The sequence below is a fragment of the Balaenoptera ricei genome, chromosome 10 (genome assembly GCF_028023285.1).
Source record: "Balaenoptera ricei isolate mBalRic1 chromosome 10, mBalRic1.hap2, whole genome shotgun sequence".
Classification (NCBI taxonomy): Eukaryota; Metazoa; Chordata; class Mammalia; order Artiodactyla; family Balaenopteridae; genus Balaenoptera; species Balaenoptera ricei.
In genome coordinates, this window is record NC_082648.1 from 27,837,186 (window position 1) to 27,855,584 (window position 18,399).

At 40.8% G+C, this 18,399-nt stretch overlaps 1 protein-coding gene across 1 annotated transcript in view; it reads right to left on the minus strand.

Annotated features, from left to right (window-relative positions):
* Window positions 1–16,565, minus strand: part of PKP2 (plakophilin 2) — an 85,309-nt gene extending 68,744 nt beyond the window's left edge. The window contains exons 1-3 of the mRNA XM_059935622.1: window positions 16,260–16,565; window positions 3,028–3,140; window positions 2,004–2,677 (exon numbers count right to left, since the gene is read on the minus strand). Coding sequence (XP_059791605.1) covers window positions 2,004–2,677; window positions 3,028–3,140; window positions 16,260–16,473 — 1,001 coding nt within the window. The 5' untranslated portion in view covers window positions 16,474–16,565. The remainder of the gene's footprint in view (window positions 1–2,003; window positions 2,678–3,027; window positions 3,141–16,259) is intronic.
* Window positions 16,566–18,399: the final 1,834 nt, after the last annotated feature.

Genomic DNA, 18,399 nt, shown 5'->3' on the forward strand with positions numbered 1-18,399 from the left:
CATGGTAAAAAGCACAAAAATATGGTGGAATTATGGGAAGGTTATAAATTGGAGAGAGGAATCATCAGATTTGGGAAGATCATTCTAATGGTCCTAGAGAATGGTTGAGTGAGCAAGACCAGAGGCAGGGAGACCTATGCAATAGAGACAGAAAGAAGGGTAAAAATTTAAGACCCATTAAGGAGAATAAAATGTGGCTTGGTGATATGTGACTATGGAGGGAAAAGCTAAGAGTGACTCCCAGGTTTGTAAAGATAGGACTTTAGTATGAGAAGATAGGAGTAGAGGGTAGGGAAGAGCAGATAAATTTAGTTTTGAACACACTGAGTCCATGACTTTGTTAGAAATACATACAGATCTAGAGTTCAGGATGGAGGACAGAGCTGAAAATAAAACACTGGGAATCACAGGATACAAGTGCAGTACACAGGGCCTCTTTAGAAGAGCACCAAGACCAGAAGAGAAGGGTTGATGAAGATGACTTCCTTAGGCATGTAGAAAAGTCTTCTCAGAGAAGACTAAGACATGGCTAGAGAAAACCAGGAGAAGCTGGTGCCCTGACAACCCAGGGAAGGGAGAATTTCACAGATAGTGGTGTCAAATGCTGTCCATAGACTGAGTAATATAAGGACTGCTTCAGATGTAGCATTAAGGCAGTCATTGGTAGATCTCTGGGGAGCCTATTTCAGTGAAATGGTGGGGACTAAAGCCATACTGCAGTGGGTTGATGACAGGCTGGGAAGTGACAAGGTGGTGGAAGCAGTGTGGGGACACAGAGATGCAGGAAGAGAAGAATACCAGTTGCTGGAGAACGTGGCACAATAGTTTTGTTATTGTTAGAATCATTTTGTTAAAACTATGCTTGGCACAAATCCTAGAATACAGTAGGCATTTAATACATCTTGAATTATCCATTTAAAAGACTTGATCAGCTTTTTCCTCCATAAATAATTACCTCATGTATTTTTCTTCTTTATAAGTGTGTCCATATTGACAAAGATCTGCTTTCTACAAGAAATGTTAGAAGTCTGATGCTCAATTTTGCTTTATAAAAAATATTTCTTGCTTCAAGATTAGATCAGCCCTAACATCTTTTCTCACTGGTGCCTACCTAATCAATGAGTATACTGCACAATTTCACTTAAAGGGATGATTAAAGGTAACAAATTCCATTAGAAATTTTAAAAAGTCATGTATTTAATGTTTTACCATAATGATACCACATCATTATTTTGGGAGTTACTGATGTAATCATCCATCCATTTCTTAACCTTTCTCTTAGTGAGTTCCTCAGTTTATGAAATTTGTGCTCCAGCATCAAACTTGAATAAAGGTTAAAGTTCCAAAAACTAGATTAGTCAAGGTATAAAGTAAATAGGAGAGGCAAAGGAATGAATTTGAAACTTCAATTATTTTAATTATTCAGTATTGCAAAACAAAACCCCTCCAATCACTGATACCAGAATCAAAAAGTAAAATTATTAGGTATAAAAGGAAGGAAAGAGACATCTAGAAATTAGCTGCCTTTGCTTAGCTCCATCTTTTTGTGGTAGTGTTATCAAAACAGCATTTGAGGTTCACTCTTAGCACCAGGAATAAACACTTTTGCCTTTTTCCTTCCTTTATTTCAAGGAATGATTGAGAATAACTGATGCATGCAATTATCCATTTCTTGGTCTACTCTCGAGTTAGCTCTCATTCAAAGTAGATTTTCATATAGCCAAGGGGCAGCCATCCCTTTAGCCAGCATCTAATTTGGAACAGATGGATTAAAAGTCACATTTCCCCCGCAGAGCTGCCATACAAGCAGGTAGCTTGGCCCCTGCCCCTGAGGCAAACAGGCTAATCTGTCAATTAGGCAGCTGCCTGAGAAGTCATTGTTTTAATCACTTATCTCTGGAAGCCTTTCTCTGCAGCCCCAGGAGCGCCAGCTCACACGGTAAGAGCTGTGGGAACAGAATGTGCTGGCACCGACTGTGCTGCAGATTGAGAAGGGGACTCACCCAGCCTGGGCGTCGGTGAAAGTGCTTCTCTCCGCGAGCACGTTCCCACTTCCTCCTGCTGCCACTTGGCCCACGGTCATGTGGGTCCTCCTCCCGCCGGACTCGGCCTCCCTCAGTGTGCGGGTGCTATGGAAGGAGCTCTGATGCCAGGACGACCGCGCCGCCCGGCCCTGCGTGCCCCGCTGCACGGACGCCGGCCTGGCCTGCCCCGCGGCAGGCCCCGCAGTCACGTAGTTCTCCTTCTCCAGGAGGTTGCCCAGGCTGTGGCTGGTCCCAGGCCTGGGGTACGTGAGCACCACCGGGTGGACCCGGGCGCCGTCAAAGACGGCGTCGTTCACAGACCGGTACTGGTAGCGCCTGTACGTGTCGTAGTGGCGCTGTCTGCCCACCGCCCCGGAGTGGCTGAAACCCGCAATTTCTGAGCGGGCGTAGCGAGGCGGCACGAGAAGCGTGGACCTCCTGCTCTCCTGCTGCCGCGAGGTGTGCCCGGCCTGGCTTCTCTGGCTGGACTGGTGCTCGCTGTGTGCGTACTGGGCCCGCTCAGGGCTGCTGTCCGGGGAAATCTCAAGTCTCCTCAGAGGCTGCCTCAAGAACCTTTCTTCCACTGACTTCTGAGAGCTGTACTGCGAAGTTCCTCTCCCCCAGCGACCTTCATAAGGGGCAGCTGTGCCTGTCTGCACAAGAGAGAAATAAAGTTTAAATGAGGCATGAATCAATTTTCATCTTTCTTGACGATTAACTATTCTAGGACTATTACACAAGGTGTTGGTTTCTCTGAATCACACGGAGAAGTCAGCTCCTTTCTGGGTAAAATCTGTTTTTAAACAAGACTTGGTTGTCTAGTTATTTGCACCAGGATTTAATACTGTTTAAAGTTTCCAGTTTTCCATGGTGTCCACTTCTCATAATTCATTTAGGAAATGGTAATACTTGAGAACGGTAAACATTAAAAAATAACCTACAGAAGTTTAAAAATGTTTTCTTGGTAACCTGGTAACTAGGGTTATACTCTTTGGTATCCTACCTTCAGCATGTCATAGGTTTTAGTAACAGGGGAACGTCCCCCAGCAAAATCATTTTCAACCAAGTGTAGATTGTAGACATATTCAGGAACACTGCTAGTTCGGTGAAGATTTCCTGTAATCAAGCATATATTAAAATAATATAAGTGGGCCAATCAGTAAAGATTATATAACAATAATATATTTTAAATTTAAGTAGTTAAGGTCGGGACTTCCCTGGTGGTACAGTGGTTAAGAATCCACCTGCCAATGCAGGGACACGGGTTTGAGCCCTGGTCCGGGAAGATCCCACATGCCGCGGAGCACATAAGCCTGTGTGCCACAACTACTGAGCCTGTGCTCTAGAGCCCGCGAGCCACAACTACTGAGCCCACGTGCCACAACTACTGAAGCCCTCGCGTCTAGAGCCCATGCTCTGCAACAAAAGAAGCCACTGCAATGAGAAGCCCACGCACCACAACAAAGAGTAGACCCACTTGCCGCAACTAGAGAAAGCCCATGCGCAGCAACGAAGACCCAACACAGCCAAAAAAATAAATATATTTATTAAAAAAAAATTAAGGTCAATGACAAGTACTAGATTTACATTAGTGTTTTTTAAGTGCTAGGTTAACAGGACCCTTGGATATGGCAAATGATTGCAGGTTATGACAACATTCTCCACAAGCTTTTCAAAATAAAAGTTGAATTAAAATTAAAAATATTTATTTAAAAATATTTTTTTGAGAAAAGGGAAGAAAGGAGAGAGGAGATTTTCACAAAAATCTAAAAATGTTAATTACAGTTTAACAGTTCGGTAAGTCAGAGGAATACCCAAGGCAGGAACTCTGAAGCTTCCTGAGAGGATGTAGGTGAAGGCAATAAATATAATGGGTCGGTGTACTCAAAGAAAACATGGATCAGCTTGAAAAATGCCAACCCTGGGCCTGAGGCATTGGGCAACATGAGAGTTAGGCAGAAGAGGGAATCAACTTTTACACCACAAACGAATTGCCGGCTAGTTCTTAGTTTGGGGTATAACAAGTCAGCCCTTTCCTGCAGACACTGCACAGGAGGCAGCCCTTCCTGCTCAGCTCTGTGGGGCCTGCAGGGACTCTCAACTGAGGCAAGTCTTAAAATGCTCCTCTTTGAGCTTAAAAAGCTCCCAGCTTTTTGTTTGTTCTTTTGTGATCTCCCGCCACCCTACAAAAAAAAAAAAAAAAAAAAAAAAGCCTAATCAAAATAATAAAAGATCTCTAAAACCTAGGTAATTTCTAGTTCCCTAACTTTAACCAAAATTACTGTGTCATGTAGCATTCTTTTAGAAATCAGAGGAAAAAATAAAATAATTAACTCTTGCAGGCTTGAGAGACTTGTGAAAGATGTTGGAAATAAAACAACACAGGTAGACCCTTTCCAGTACAATTGGAACATAGCAACATACTTTTCCAATAAATTGTTATAGAGTCTAACTGACAATAGATTCACAAGTTATTTTGAGGGAGAGGGGGAATGGAGAGTGTTGTTGCCAGAGAGCTAAAAAGTATGAATCCATCCCAAATTATGTTTGTATATGTGTCTTATTTCCTGGAGCCAAATAATCTGGCTGGTAAACAAGTTTCAGGCCTCAAGGGGTCTTGGGGGAGGCAGCTGCAGGCTTGTAACTGTCACCCTAAAGACCACAAGAGTTGAGCTAAGCCAGTCATCTCCTGTTTCCAGGGGCCTGATTTCTTCTCAAGGGTTAGCAAAAGGTCAGGCAGCCCCTTAATTTTTAACTTCAATGACAGAGGATGCCTGGAACCTGGACATTGAATAAGGGAAAGGAATCTTCTGTCCCACCCCAGAGCAAAAGCTGTGAGAGGCTTAAGTACTAGCTCTCAATGCCTGCCTGAGGCTCCTGCTGAGGCTGCCCAGGCTGTCTGTAGTCCCCAACTCGGGCCCCACTGTTCCTTCTCTCACACCCACCCCCACCCCAGGCTATCAGGAAGGCAGGGCTGCAAGGGTCTTGCTGGTGTGGGAAGGGAGGCTAAATGTTTAGTTTACATTCTTTAACTCACATTGTTGCTGGGGCTGGTAGCTTTTTAAAGCAACTCCTTACATTTCAATACTACTTTTCTTTAGGGAGCTCAAATTATTTTATTTTTCAATACTTTGTGATGCAGAGTTAGCTATTAGCATGTCCCTTAAAAAAGAGGGAAACAAATTACTTGCTTCAAATTGTGAAGAGATTTAATATCGGGTTTGAACTCTGGGCTCATCCTTTCCACTGATCTCTACTATTTGACTGCACTGTGGCTCTTCTGAAATTGCCATTTATCAAAACCCTGGAGAGATTATTATTATCATAGTTTTTTTTTTTGTGAGAACCAAAAACAGTCATTCTCTTTCCTCTAGAACCTTTACCTGGGCAACTCCAAATACTCTGTAAAAGTTCTTTATTTGCTGACATAAATCCTTATAAGGAAGCTTCTCCTTCAGTTTTCAGATGAAAGAATTGAGACTGATTTACTGGTTCCCAAAATAACTACAAGGTAGTTGGTAACAGGGAATAAAATAAGATTAGATCTTTAAACCACCGACTCTCCTCCTGTTCAAGAAAAGTTGTCACTCCTGATAGTCAACCTGCAGGACGTCTCAACAGATGGTTTCTCTGGAATGCCAATCTTAAACAGCAAATAATGCAGATTAATTTGCCTAGGCAGTCGTGAGTTTGAGATCAGTATAGTGGATTAATGAATTAGCAGCTGTGTTCTAAGATTTTAAAGAAATTTTGAACGGTAGAATTAAAAAATAAATATTAATCAGAATGGAAACTAATCTCTTTAAGGCAAGTCATTATTTTCTGTTCAATCAGAGAATAAAACACATAATAATATGACAGTTAAACATATAAAATAACTCAGCCATGCCCTTCTCCAAAAACAGAAATAAGAAAGCAACAAAAACATATTATACATACAGGCACATACTGCTTTAAATAAATCCAACATAAAAATCCACATTTTCTAACATGGAAAATTAGAGCATGACTGTATTTCAAAGGGCTTCCGTACATCACAGAAGTATGTAGGTATCTTCCCTAAGCTGAAGAAATCTGTGGACTTGGTCTGGAGCCTCCAACTCTACTCCTTTCTGTGTGTCTGGACAAATCACCTAGATTTATTTCCCATAATTCCAACTACTAACAGAGTTGCTGAGAGAGAGGTTTACCTGAGAAAGCATACATTCAAATACTTTTAAAATTGTAAAGCAACATGCAAAAATGAGATACGGTTTTAAAACTAGAATTTGGGTCACAAAATTTGTTTTTCACACATTTTCATGAATTAATCTGTTGTAGAAAGAGGGATAAACTAGTTTGCATGCTTTAATTTACACTGTGTTGTATCTAAGAGTTTTTATTCGGGTACTGAATTTGGTTTTTTTTGGTTATTTTTGATTGACCCAGCCACTGAGGATGATCATGATGGCATTTTGTGGTTTTAACTGGTCATTCATTTCACTTACACACTGCATAATGTGCTTTTGCTGTTTCCTAAAGAAGGCAATGATTTCTAGGGACTATTTCAAATTATTAATACTGACTCAGGCAACATTATCCAAACCTTTTCTTCTAAGAACACTGTGGACATCTATGGAGCCCACTTTAAAGGAAATGAAGGACGCAGTTACAGAACTCCATCCTCCTCAAATAACAAGCAATTCAGGTCAAAGCAATTGTGGGGGCAGGGTGGGAGGGTGAGAACGAGGGGGGTTGGTTTTGATGGAAGGATTCCAAATTGCTCAGAAGACTGCAGAGGTGCAGACCTCACAGGAAATGTAATTTTCTCTCTTTCCAATTCTGAATGTTAATCTGAATGATGTGATCCCTAAGCAGCTGTTCGTGGGAAAATATCTTGATTTCTGGTCATCTATGCAAGTGTTGTCCAAAATAATAAAATATTGTTAGGGTTAAAAATAGAAAATTAATTTCCATAATCAGTTCTTTGTGACCAGCTTTATTACCCAATTGGTTAAATTTAATATAGTTATGAAATCAAATTGACAAGCCTCTATTGTGACTCCATTACCGGTATCTGGGCACGTTTAAAAATACAGCTTCCCTTATGGTAAGTAGATGATAGAGAGTTGCTAAACAAACAAACAAGACCTTTAAATAACCTGCTTATATTAGAGAGAAGAGAGTAGCATTCACATTCAGAGAAGCATCTTTTCTTTCAAGCATCTAGCACTCTCTGAGCATAGGTGAAAAACTGATTTGGTTCACACTGAGCTTTAAAAGGAGAATGTGTAGAGATGGAGGTATAAGAAATTCCCATGAAAACAGGTATGCATAGAAATCAGTATGTGTTCACTACCAGTACTGATTTAAATGATACAATTTATGGTGCTCACAATCACAAGCAGTTGCCTTCACTGTGTGGATTCACAATGGTCTTTTTGATGGAAAGAGATTAGATTCTGGAAGTCTAAAAGCTCTAAAAGCTTTCACTTTCTTGTATTTGGTCTTTTCACAGCAACCTCTGGGTAACAACAGCTCTCTTTCTCCATATACCTTAAAAAGATTTAACTACATGACCTCTTGAAACTTATCAGAAGGAATTTGTATAGCAATTCATATTTAAATAGGTCCTTAAAATAATTTACTAACAAAAGTAGGTACTTAAAAGAAAACACAAAATATGTAAAGACCCATCAAGAACCATACATCAGGACTCCTGAGTTGGTGAAGGATTTTCCTTTGCCTGTGTGGGCATATAACATAGAATTCATTTTCCTGGACTTAACATTAAAAAAAATTATTTCTTTTATCTTCTTCTGTTTTCTACTTTCTAAGAAAAATGATCAGATATTCACGCAAACCGCAGTTCTACAACCTTGTATACAACTCAGGTAAGCACTTGCTCAGGCTGGAAGAGGAGTGGAATTTGTTGGTTTAAAAAACTATGGTGAAAAATTGTTTTAAAGCAGACCAAAGCCTAATAGTGTTTTGCATTATTGAAAAATTAACAGAAAGTGTGCAGTGCTGTAACTTACCAGTTAAGAAAGCTCACATAATCAACCATGAGGAACAACTCAGTGTATTGAGTGTACAGTTGGAAAGTACTGGCTATGAGTTCTTACAAAGTGGAGTATGCCAGGAGTCAGTGTTGGTAGTACAGTGGTGAGCAGAGCTGGCTTCAAACAAAGTTGAATATGCCAGGGACAGACCAACAATCCTAGCAAAAGGGCCACACACTCCATGTGCCACTGTGTCACTAAGTCAATGGCTATCACCCACTAATAATATACTAACCAGCCACCAGAAGTCCTTATTTTTCAGGAGCCTCTTACGCAGTTTATGACATCAGTTTATGACATTTTTGGGGTAATCCTCAAATTACTGCTCTAGATAACCACAAAACACATATTTAAAAGGCCCTTTAAAAAAAAAAAGGCCCTTTTATACTGCAGGTGTCTATATCATGTATTTTGTTTGAGTAGCCAGAATGTGTGATTATAAAATTTGTGATTATAAACTGGTAACTTAGCACACTAGTAAAGCACTAAGTTGATACACGCTGGAGGTTTCTAAATCTATATGAATTCCTGTAATTTATCACCTTACTTTGGCATTCTTGCCAATTCATTTGCTGAGATACCTCATAATGATCACTTGTAAAACTTTAGAACCACAATGACAAATAGCACATTGTACTCACAATGATGCAACTAATAGTCAAAAAGATGAATTTAAAGAACTTTTTGCTTTAAAAAACTTGCTATAGGTTTTTGTAATGACTCAAGACATGATATTTCCACTGCCCCTCACTTGCCAGTACTAACCTCTTCTCTCCCAACTGATTCATAACTGCTGTCCCTTCTTTAAATCCACCAAATCTGCCAAATGTATTTTCAGAAAACCCCTGCATTTTTTCATGTTTCTCCCCTACTGAAACATCTTGTGTGCCTCACGGTGATCAAATCTTTAACTTGGATCAGGATGGATGAGGGAAGGCTGCCTATACAGGGGCACAACTGAACTGAGTTTTGAGGGGCGTGTAAGAGTTAACCCAGCCAAAAGAAGGGAGAGAGGAGTGAGGGCAGCAGGGGGTAGGGCTAGGAATCGAGCAAGATAAATCGCTGGTGTTTGGTTGGGTGTGGGAGTAGTGGTGATAGGACCAAGTTTGAGAAGATGCAGACATCAGATCATGGAGAACTTGGAATGCCATGCTGAATAAGGATTTCACTCCTGTAGAGAACAGAAAGAAACCGAAGTAATTTAGATCAGGAAATGATGTGCTGAGATTTTAGAAAGTTTACTACCTAGGTGAAGAATGAATTGAAGTGAGGCCAGATTTACCTTCTTGATATAAAGAATCACATCTTTTACTACCATTTCTGGCACAGTCCTTCATCAGCGCTTGACAAGTTAATGGTTGATTAGTCAATATTTCCTTGTACATTAAAAATATCCTAGTTATACACATTCAGTTTGCACTTAATCCTTCAGGCCTACATCTATCCTGTGGATTACCACAGTGGAGCCAAAATGTGAAGATGATAGTTGCGTGCATGCTTTTGTCTTGGAGTGGATGGAAGGTGCTCAAATACTTCCTACTGTTTCTCTGTCATTCTGGGAATATAGAGAGAAAGAAAAAAAATTTTCCCCCAAATGCAGACAGACTCTAAGTGATTAGAAAAGATGACTATGTTTGTTGTGGCACGGTTGATTCTACATCTGCATAATATATATTTACCGTCATTCTCTTATCTGTATGGCTTGTGTTTTATCTGCAATATTTTGGTATTCTATAATAAGTTCCTATGATCTGTCAAGAAAAGTTTCCATTTATTTTCCTCCTTCAAAGAAAAAGGTAATCAAGATACAATAATTTGGATGTGATCCTCCTCACCCCTATCCTGTGAACATATTAGTGAGATTTAAGATAAAGTGGGCCTAGAAAAATGGTACAGATGAGCCGGTTTGCAGGGCAGAAGTTGAGACACCGATGTAGAGAACGGACATATGGACACCAAGGGGGGAAAACTGCGGTGGGGTGGGGATGGTGGTGAGCTGAATTGGGCGATTGGGATTGACATGTATACACTGATGTGTATAAAACTGATGCCTAATAAGAACCTGCAGTATAAAAAAACAAACAAACAAAACAACTAATATTAAACTTTCATTGGGTTATTTGTATGGAAATATGTTAATATAAATGTTTCAGACATTACATGAAATTTCTAAAAATCTTATATGTTCTGGTATAATGTTATAAGTCATAATCCTAGTTATTACCTTAAAATGTATATCTCAGAAATAACTAATTTTCTTATCTACTGCATTATTATGAACTTTCATCAAATTTTTAACTGTGGTCATTTTTAAGTCTTTTGTCATTTACAGACAGTTCTGTGTGTACTATGATGCTTTTGCAAATATGTTCCTATAAAAGGGTTTCATCTTTAAGAAATTCATGGAAAAGACTCTGACAAGTACAGGTTTCTGGTAACTGACTGTACTGCTGAACTGAATGAATAAGCATTTTCAGAACTCTAATGAAAAACTGATGAACTCATAAAAGTGCTAACAAAAGATCAAGATGAAAAAAAAAATTAATTACATGGGACTGAGTGAACTGATGAGGATGAGTATAATTTTTGTGACTTTCTGACTGAATTAAAAAAAAAAAAATCCAACAGGGACTCAGAGGCAAAGAATATACAAATCAATTTTCACTGCAAAGTAAAGGAGCTGTTACAGTGGAGGATTACTGGACTGAATGTCAATATTATGACATAGTATGAGTGTGTTTCATGTTTGGTAATTGCAATCATTGTCGCTTTTGTTGTGGTCATCCATGTACAATGCTTGGTGTCAGTCTATTTATCTCTTGTAAAAATAAAATACAGTGTGTGTGTGTGAAAAAAAAAAAAGATAAAGTGGGAATAATTTATTAAGCTTCTAATGAGCAGTATTTTCTTCTGGATATCAAGGAATTGCAGAACTTCGATTATGATGCTTTGGCCAATTAATATTGTTAAGCCTAAAGCTGATTATTTCAAGAAAACAAATATGTGAATTCTTTTAATGGTAACAGTGAGCTGTGTTTTCAAATGCTCAAGATTCTTTTTTCTAAATATGCCTTTTCATTTAAGTCTACATATTGATTGGGCTCCCCAGCTCCTCTTTAAGCACTTTACTTAAGAATAGAGCAACTGTTTTTATGTCCTATATCCAATCACCATTAATGGCATAACACGAAATATACACAATAGATTTTTCAATCATTCTATTATAAGAGGACCTGAAATTCTGCTTATTGTTCTTATCCTAATAAGTCAGGGGAGTGAGATGGCTCATTCTAGCACAAAGATTAAGTTTTCTACTAATTGTGTCTATTCCCCCTTTTACTGTTTACTTCCCCAGAAGGAGTATGGTATTTATGTCTTCATACATTTGTGTACAGGCACAAAATAGTTGGAGTCCAACATTTACCTCAGAATTGTATGACTTAAAATTCTTGAATGTCATCTGAGATAGTATCAAATGATCTTATTACAGACAATATTAATCAAGTCTGATATATAAATTCCAGAGGTTTTAGCAACATATTTGTTATACATTATTATCATAGATAGGTTGCCAATAATATATGCTTGCTCTCAGAAAAGAAAAAACTAAAGCTTTTAATAGTTTCTATTGATCAGACCAGAAACTCAATGAGTGTAAAATTAATGTTAACTATTTGAAGATAAAATAAAGTAAATATGTATGACCTTATTTTAACACATAGGAAAAAAATTTAAAGCTGATATCCAAAACAATTAGGAGAATAAGCCAATGTGAACAACAAATACCTAGAATATCTAATTCAAGTGAGCTGTTCCCATGATTGGAACTTACTAACACAGGGCATAAATAACATTAATGCAGTCTTTTAAAAAGCCTAAGTGAACAGTTGTTTTCTCTTAAGGAAATTTCTTGCACCTTATCTGGGACACATAGAGCAATGTACTTTTATAATCAAACACTGTTAATACTTCCATTGGTTCTGAAGCACCTCTACTCACGCCTTCACTCAAGACCTTATCCATAAAAGATGTGTTTTCACCACTTCTAGGGGAGGGGAGTTAATTTTTTTGTAATCACCATGCTGTTAACATTCTATTTCCTTTGACTTATTATAATCAGAAGAATTTCTAAAAAAAAAAAAAAAATGCAGTTTTTTTTTTTTTTTTTAAGTCATTGCAATTGATCTGCTAGACACTGGCAGACAAGGAAGTACATTAAATCATGTGGCACTACTGACATTTTACAATCACAGCAGCATGGCCATGTCCCTGCCACCCCACCATCTAACTTTTTTTCCTTCTCTCCTGATTTCTCCTACTTTCTAAATAGCTAGTCGCCTCGCTTCCAGAATTGCTTCATTCCTGGCATTCCTTTTTTTGGCAACAAATAATTCATACAGGATTTAAACAATGTCTAACTACCCCCCCCCACCCCACCCTGGGCCTCTGCCCCCACAAATAATACCTACTAATTGCCTTTTTTGCTACCTTAGCCAATTTTCAGTCCTTTCTCCAAAATTCCTTCTGATCACAGAAATTCAAAACATCTTGGCCAGGAAAACCATTTAAGTATACAGCATGCCTTTGGCTGATTTCCAAAGAAGCTGCAAATTTTATTAGGATATTGTTCATTGTGTTTTATAAGTATTGTATACATACAACAATTTAAAACATGACTTTCTTCCTTACCCAGGCACCCAAGGGGGAACTGTTGTAATAAGTAAAGTAGTAGTACTTTCAAAGTAAATGTAATAAATAGGATATGGAAACTTAAAATTCTTCCCTTTGCTAATACTGAACTTGCAATTCTTAAATGTCTTCTATGTGACTTTTATAAAAGAATTTTTAAAATTTCCTACAATACAGACTCATCTCACAATGCTGCTATACACCTCTGTTCCACACTGCCCCCCCCCACCCCGCCCCCAAGAGTTACAGCCAATTTTAAAATGTTCAACACAATTTAAAATAACAAAAGTTAGAGTAATTTACAATGAAAACCACTCACTCATATAAAGGCATTAGAGAGAAGTTGACAGTTTAAAGACCCTTGCAGGGTATTTATCAACAAATCAGTCACATTTATCTCATCTCTGTTTTCAGCAGATTATCTGCTGCCTCGATCTTACAGGTATGTCAACAATTCAGAATTCTCCAGGTCCCTGGAGCTAACAGCAGTTAACACCAGGGTCATTTCTTCCCGGAATTTATGTTGATACAGGATTCTTTCCAGACCAGCACTGTTTCAACAACTGCCTGTCTGTTTCAACTTTAGAGACAGGATAGTAATAGGGAAATAATAAAAACAATACTCACAACCATAAGGAGCCCCCAAACCTTTTCAAAGAACTTTAATTAAACAACATACACAAACCACCCCTGGTAATTGTTCCATGGTGTGTTAATGCTAAATTCCTTTGAAGCTGATTTCCTCTTTGAGTCTCAGAAAGCTGAGGTTTAGAGTAAGTAGGTGTTGTTTGTTGCCTTATCTCTCTGCCTGACTGGCACTTCCGTGTAGGCTGAGTGTATTTCAGCTTGTTGGGAAGCTCCTGTTGCAATAAAAATATTTCAAACACTTTGTTCCTTAGTTGGACTCAAGCAGTTGCCCTAAGCATTGGAGCAGAGGCATCATGACAGTGCCCTTTGTTCTACCATATCAATTCTGTGAACTGTGTAATATTCCTGCTGTTCCCTCCTAGAATGCTCTTCCTCCAAACCCTTCCCTCTGTCCAATCCTACTGAATTTTTGAGACCTAAAATCCCAATTCCTCCAAGAAGCTTTTCAAAATTCCCTTCAGCTAGTAGTCTAACTCATTCTTCTAAACTCTATAATTCGTTGGCTGTTCTTCCTTTGGGTAGCTTACCATTTTTTATTTGATAACGCATTTTTTTAGAGAGAGCATTTTCCTTCTACAGACTTTGAACTCCTTGCTTTAAAGCAAGGAGAGTGTATGTTTAATTCAGTACCTGCATAGTGCCCTGCATGAAGAACAGACTCACCTGATAGTTCTTGAATTCACCAAACAACATGAATGTGCCATTGTCAAGAGAACAAATCATGTGTGGGTTTGGGACTAAGCATCCAATAAATATTGAGATACTGACGCATTCTTCATATGTGAAATGGATCTGCATATCTATCTCACATAATTGTTTTAAGGATATAATAAAATGCAAACATATTCTTGAACAGGGTTAGGCACATAGCAGATGCTTGGCAATGCTCCCTTTCCTTCTGTTCATTCCCTGCATTTATTGAATAGTTGATGTCTGGTTGCTCTTCCTGGCCAGCCATTCTCAGAGGGTAAGAAAGGATATTTCAGGTGCATCCCTTGTGTTCCCCTATGCAGAAGCAGCTAGTTTGGTTCCAGTTTGGCACTGGACCTGCACAGACTAAAGGGGTACAATGACCCCACTGGTCAAAAATTGGCCTCAGTTGTCCTAGGGTCTTTAGTCAGACTCCTAAATGTAAATATACGTTCTTTTTTTTCCGTGTGCTGTGGCAGTTCTGTGTCACTGAGACCTCCCCACTCAGAATTATCTCAGTTTTATTTAAAGGAAAATGGGATGGGGGCTTAGAGAGGCTTAAGGTTTAATTAAAATCCCACTTTCTATTAATTACCAAAAAGCTTAACAATATAACTGATGAGTGGTTTAAAAATTCAGGCTTGGGAATTTAAGTACTACCAGTTCTGCTACTTACTACCTGTGGGAAATTGAGTGTTACTTAACTGCTTAGTTTCCTCATCTGTACAATGGGGATTAAAGCACCTTACCTCACAAGCTTTTTTTTTTTTTCTTTCTGGAAACATAAGTAACATAATGAATGCAAACCACAGAGTTCAATTCTTGGCACATAGTAGGTACACAATTACATCAACTGTAATTATTAAACATCTCTTTACCTTTCAAGTATGTAAATATTGATTGCCTGATCCTTTAAAATTCTTTTACATAAATGTAAAACAATACAGCTTCGCAGGGTCTGCTGTTTTAAATCTCTGATCTGGTCTGCAAGCATTTTTCTTTTTCCTAATGGGTTCTACATTTGCCATTTCTCAAGTTAGCTTCCTAGAGAAACAGTTCAACATTGGAGGAAACAACTGATAACCAAACTTAACTGTTTAATTTCTTTCTTCTGGTTTCCATAATAAGCCTAGAATACTTTTATAATGAAAAAATAAATTAAACAACTAGTAAAAGAATTACTGAGTGGCTCTGATCATCTGACTTTTAGGAGGAGAGAAATGATATTTCACGTTCTCTAATTTTCACAACTGGTTTGCCATCTTCTTCCCCTTCCACCTCCTTTGACTATCAGTTACTAATATAGTGTTCTTTGTGTGTGTGTGTGTGTGTGTTTGTGTTGTTTTAACTCTGTTCACCTCCAAGTTTAATTTTTCGTAGATACTAGCGCTGTGCTCACGAGTGCGTCGGCGGGGCGCAGCAAGGCGGGCGGGGCTGCTGCCGGCGGGGCCAAAGTCCCCTTCTTTCTCCTCCTCGTCACCCGCGGTGGGGGGGGGGGTGATTGTTCCCCAGCCTAAAGCCTCCTACCCAATCTTTTCACTTCCTAGATCAACCACTCGCTCAGTACACTGGGTGGAGTGCCCCGAAGTACCTGGGCAAGGCACCACAATCGCAATTTACAGGTTGTAGGAGCGCCAGTGCTTTCAGGTTTTGTTTTTAAAAATATTTATGGAGGTCATAGATCCTTTAAAATTTTTAGTAAAAGCTAGGGGCGCTTTCTCCCAGAAAAATGATCTTACCAAATTTCTGCAGAGAATTTCAAAGTGTTTACAGACTCCCGGAGCCTCCAGATGAAGTCCCATGGGGTGGGGGTGGGGGCGGGGGGCCTAGGGGAACAGGTTAAGGAAGGGAATCTTGGACTGAATTCTTTTCATATATATATATATATATATATATATATACACACAATATACGTAGATACATATATGACACATCTGAGTAAGAGGTTGTTTTTAAAAACAGTGCTTTCCCAAAGTAAGCTGGTCTGAGTCCGGAGGCGCGACAGATCGTACAAAGGGCCGGCGACCCACAGGTGGTCAGAACACCAGGTCCCGCACCCTCAGGAAGAAGCGAGTCGAAGCAACTGGGCGCTGAGGGGGAGGGAGGGGGAGGGAAGGGATATGGGGCAGGGTGGGAGCGGTGCAGGGCACAGCGGGGCTCCACTCACCGTTGCCCACGAAACTGCGGCCCTTCCGGGCCAGGGTCTGCTGCACCTGCTCCTGGATCCGCAGGCTCTTGACCGCCTGGCCGCTGCTCCCCGCCAGCTTCAGCTTGGCCTCGGAGGGCAAGGCCAGGCTGGAGCTGTCCAGCTGCCCCAAGATCTGCTGGCCCAGGACTGTACGGATGTAGCCGCACTCAGCCGAGGAGCCTGGAGCTGCCATGGGGCCGGAGCTGGCGACCGAGCCACGAGCCTGCCGCGAGACCTGCGGGATAAGCTGCGGCGGAGCCCCGGGCACTGGTGCGAGCCCCGCCCCGCCGCGCCGGCCCCGCCTCCGGCCCCGCCTTCGCGCCGGTGAGAGGCCAGAGCAGCGGCGAGCGAGGCCTCGGGAGTCCCGGCGCCAGGCCTTCCCCCGAGAGAGGGGGCGCGGCTCCAGCGCTGCAAGCGCAATCCGCCAGGGAGCGGGGCCGGGCGGGCCGCGCGCGCCTACACCTGACGAGTTGAACTCCTTGCAGGGAAGCGGGAGAGGGGCGCGGTCCGCCCCAGGGCGTGCACACTCTCCGAGTCACCTCGGATCCTGTGGGCCGGGGCCGCGCTCCGCTCTCTTTGCCTCGCCCGGCCTCGGCCCAGCCCTCGAAAAGGATGTGATTTCCGCTTGATTGCTCAAGGGCCGACCTCCAGGCAAGTGCATACTGGAGAGTCACTTCTGTTCTTGGGCTGGGGTTTGCCTCTGGGATCCCGGAGTGAGTAGTCTATCTGGTTAGACTCTGTCAGACTCTTCGAAACATTTCGTGGACCTGGGGTGAGAAGGGGCTATTTGGTCAAGCGGAAAAGGAAGTAGGAGGGAAATGTGCCAAGAAGATGTCTTGTGTAAAATAAGACATTTTAAAATAGTTTGTTTGTTTGTTTTGTTTTTCCTTTAGTACAGTTTCAGGGACTGTGTCCTTTTTGCACAGATGCAGTCCCGGAAACCTATGTTCTTCCTCACTGAGAGTTTCTGTTTTCTCTTGCACATACTCAAATTGTACCCAGTACACTCTTGCTCACCCACTCCTCTCTTAGGAACACACCCACACAGAGAAACTCCAATAAGAGAGCACATTTTCAATAGGTGATACTTTCTAACAGCCCTGCTAACGATGATGAAGTCCTGTTTATGATAGGCTCTTTGTAGGGGTCCCATGGAAGGAGCCTCTGACTTTCAGTCTTATCTTCCACAACTTATACTTACCCGGCTATTAGTTATGTTTCACACTTAGTTGACTAATGAGAATTTGAGAGCTAAGCTCAACAGAAAGAGTCCTGACCTTAAAGTTTACAACAAAGCCACTCGTCCTGCTTTCCCTCTTTGGACTTGAGAGGCAGAAAGAAAAACATCTACCCCTGGTATTAAGATAATATTCCCTTTGATTGCTTGGGATTGTATGTCCACTTTCCCTCAAATCACTCAATTATTGCAGAACCCCACTTATTCAGTGGCTGGAAAACACAGCTTCCCCTGTCCTCATTTTCCTACAGCATACCCTTCTATCTTTACACACACACTTAATGCACAGGTATAAGGCCTTCCAGGGGGTGAAGAGGAAATCAAGGGGCCCAAAGCCTGGACAGCTGGAGCTGTGATAGCTCTGCCACCCTTTCTCAGCTTAAGTGAAGCCATGTGGATGGTGGATCTTGGATGCAATTCCTTCTATCCCTGCAGGACCAGTCTTGCGGTAGATTATACCTTGTGAAGAACTCAGTTATATAGCCAGATGTAAACATCCAAACCTGGTGCTGAGATTCAACTGAAAAGAGAAGGGTGAACTGAAGGGGAAGTGATATAGAGACTTCCAACATCAAACTCCATTCCTGGTCCCTTCTTCTTCCTCTCCCCCCTCCCTACTCCTGGCCTCCTCTGGCAGCTCTGTGAATGCTGCATTGAAAGACAATTTCAGTACCTGCCCCACAGGGTGAGCTGGGTCATTCTTTGTTTTTTGTGCCTGGAGAGCCATAACTTACAAGGTCAGCTCTGTTTCCATCTAGATCCTTCACCACGGGGGTGGAGAGGAATGTTTCTCATTTATTTATTTGATTGAACCAAACTTCATTTACTTTTTTCCTCTCAAATTGATTTTTTTTCCAAGTGTGATGTTGTAACTGACTAGCC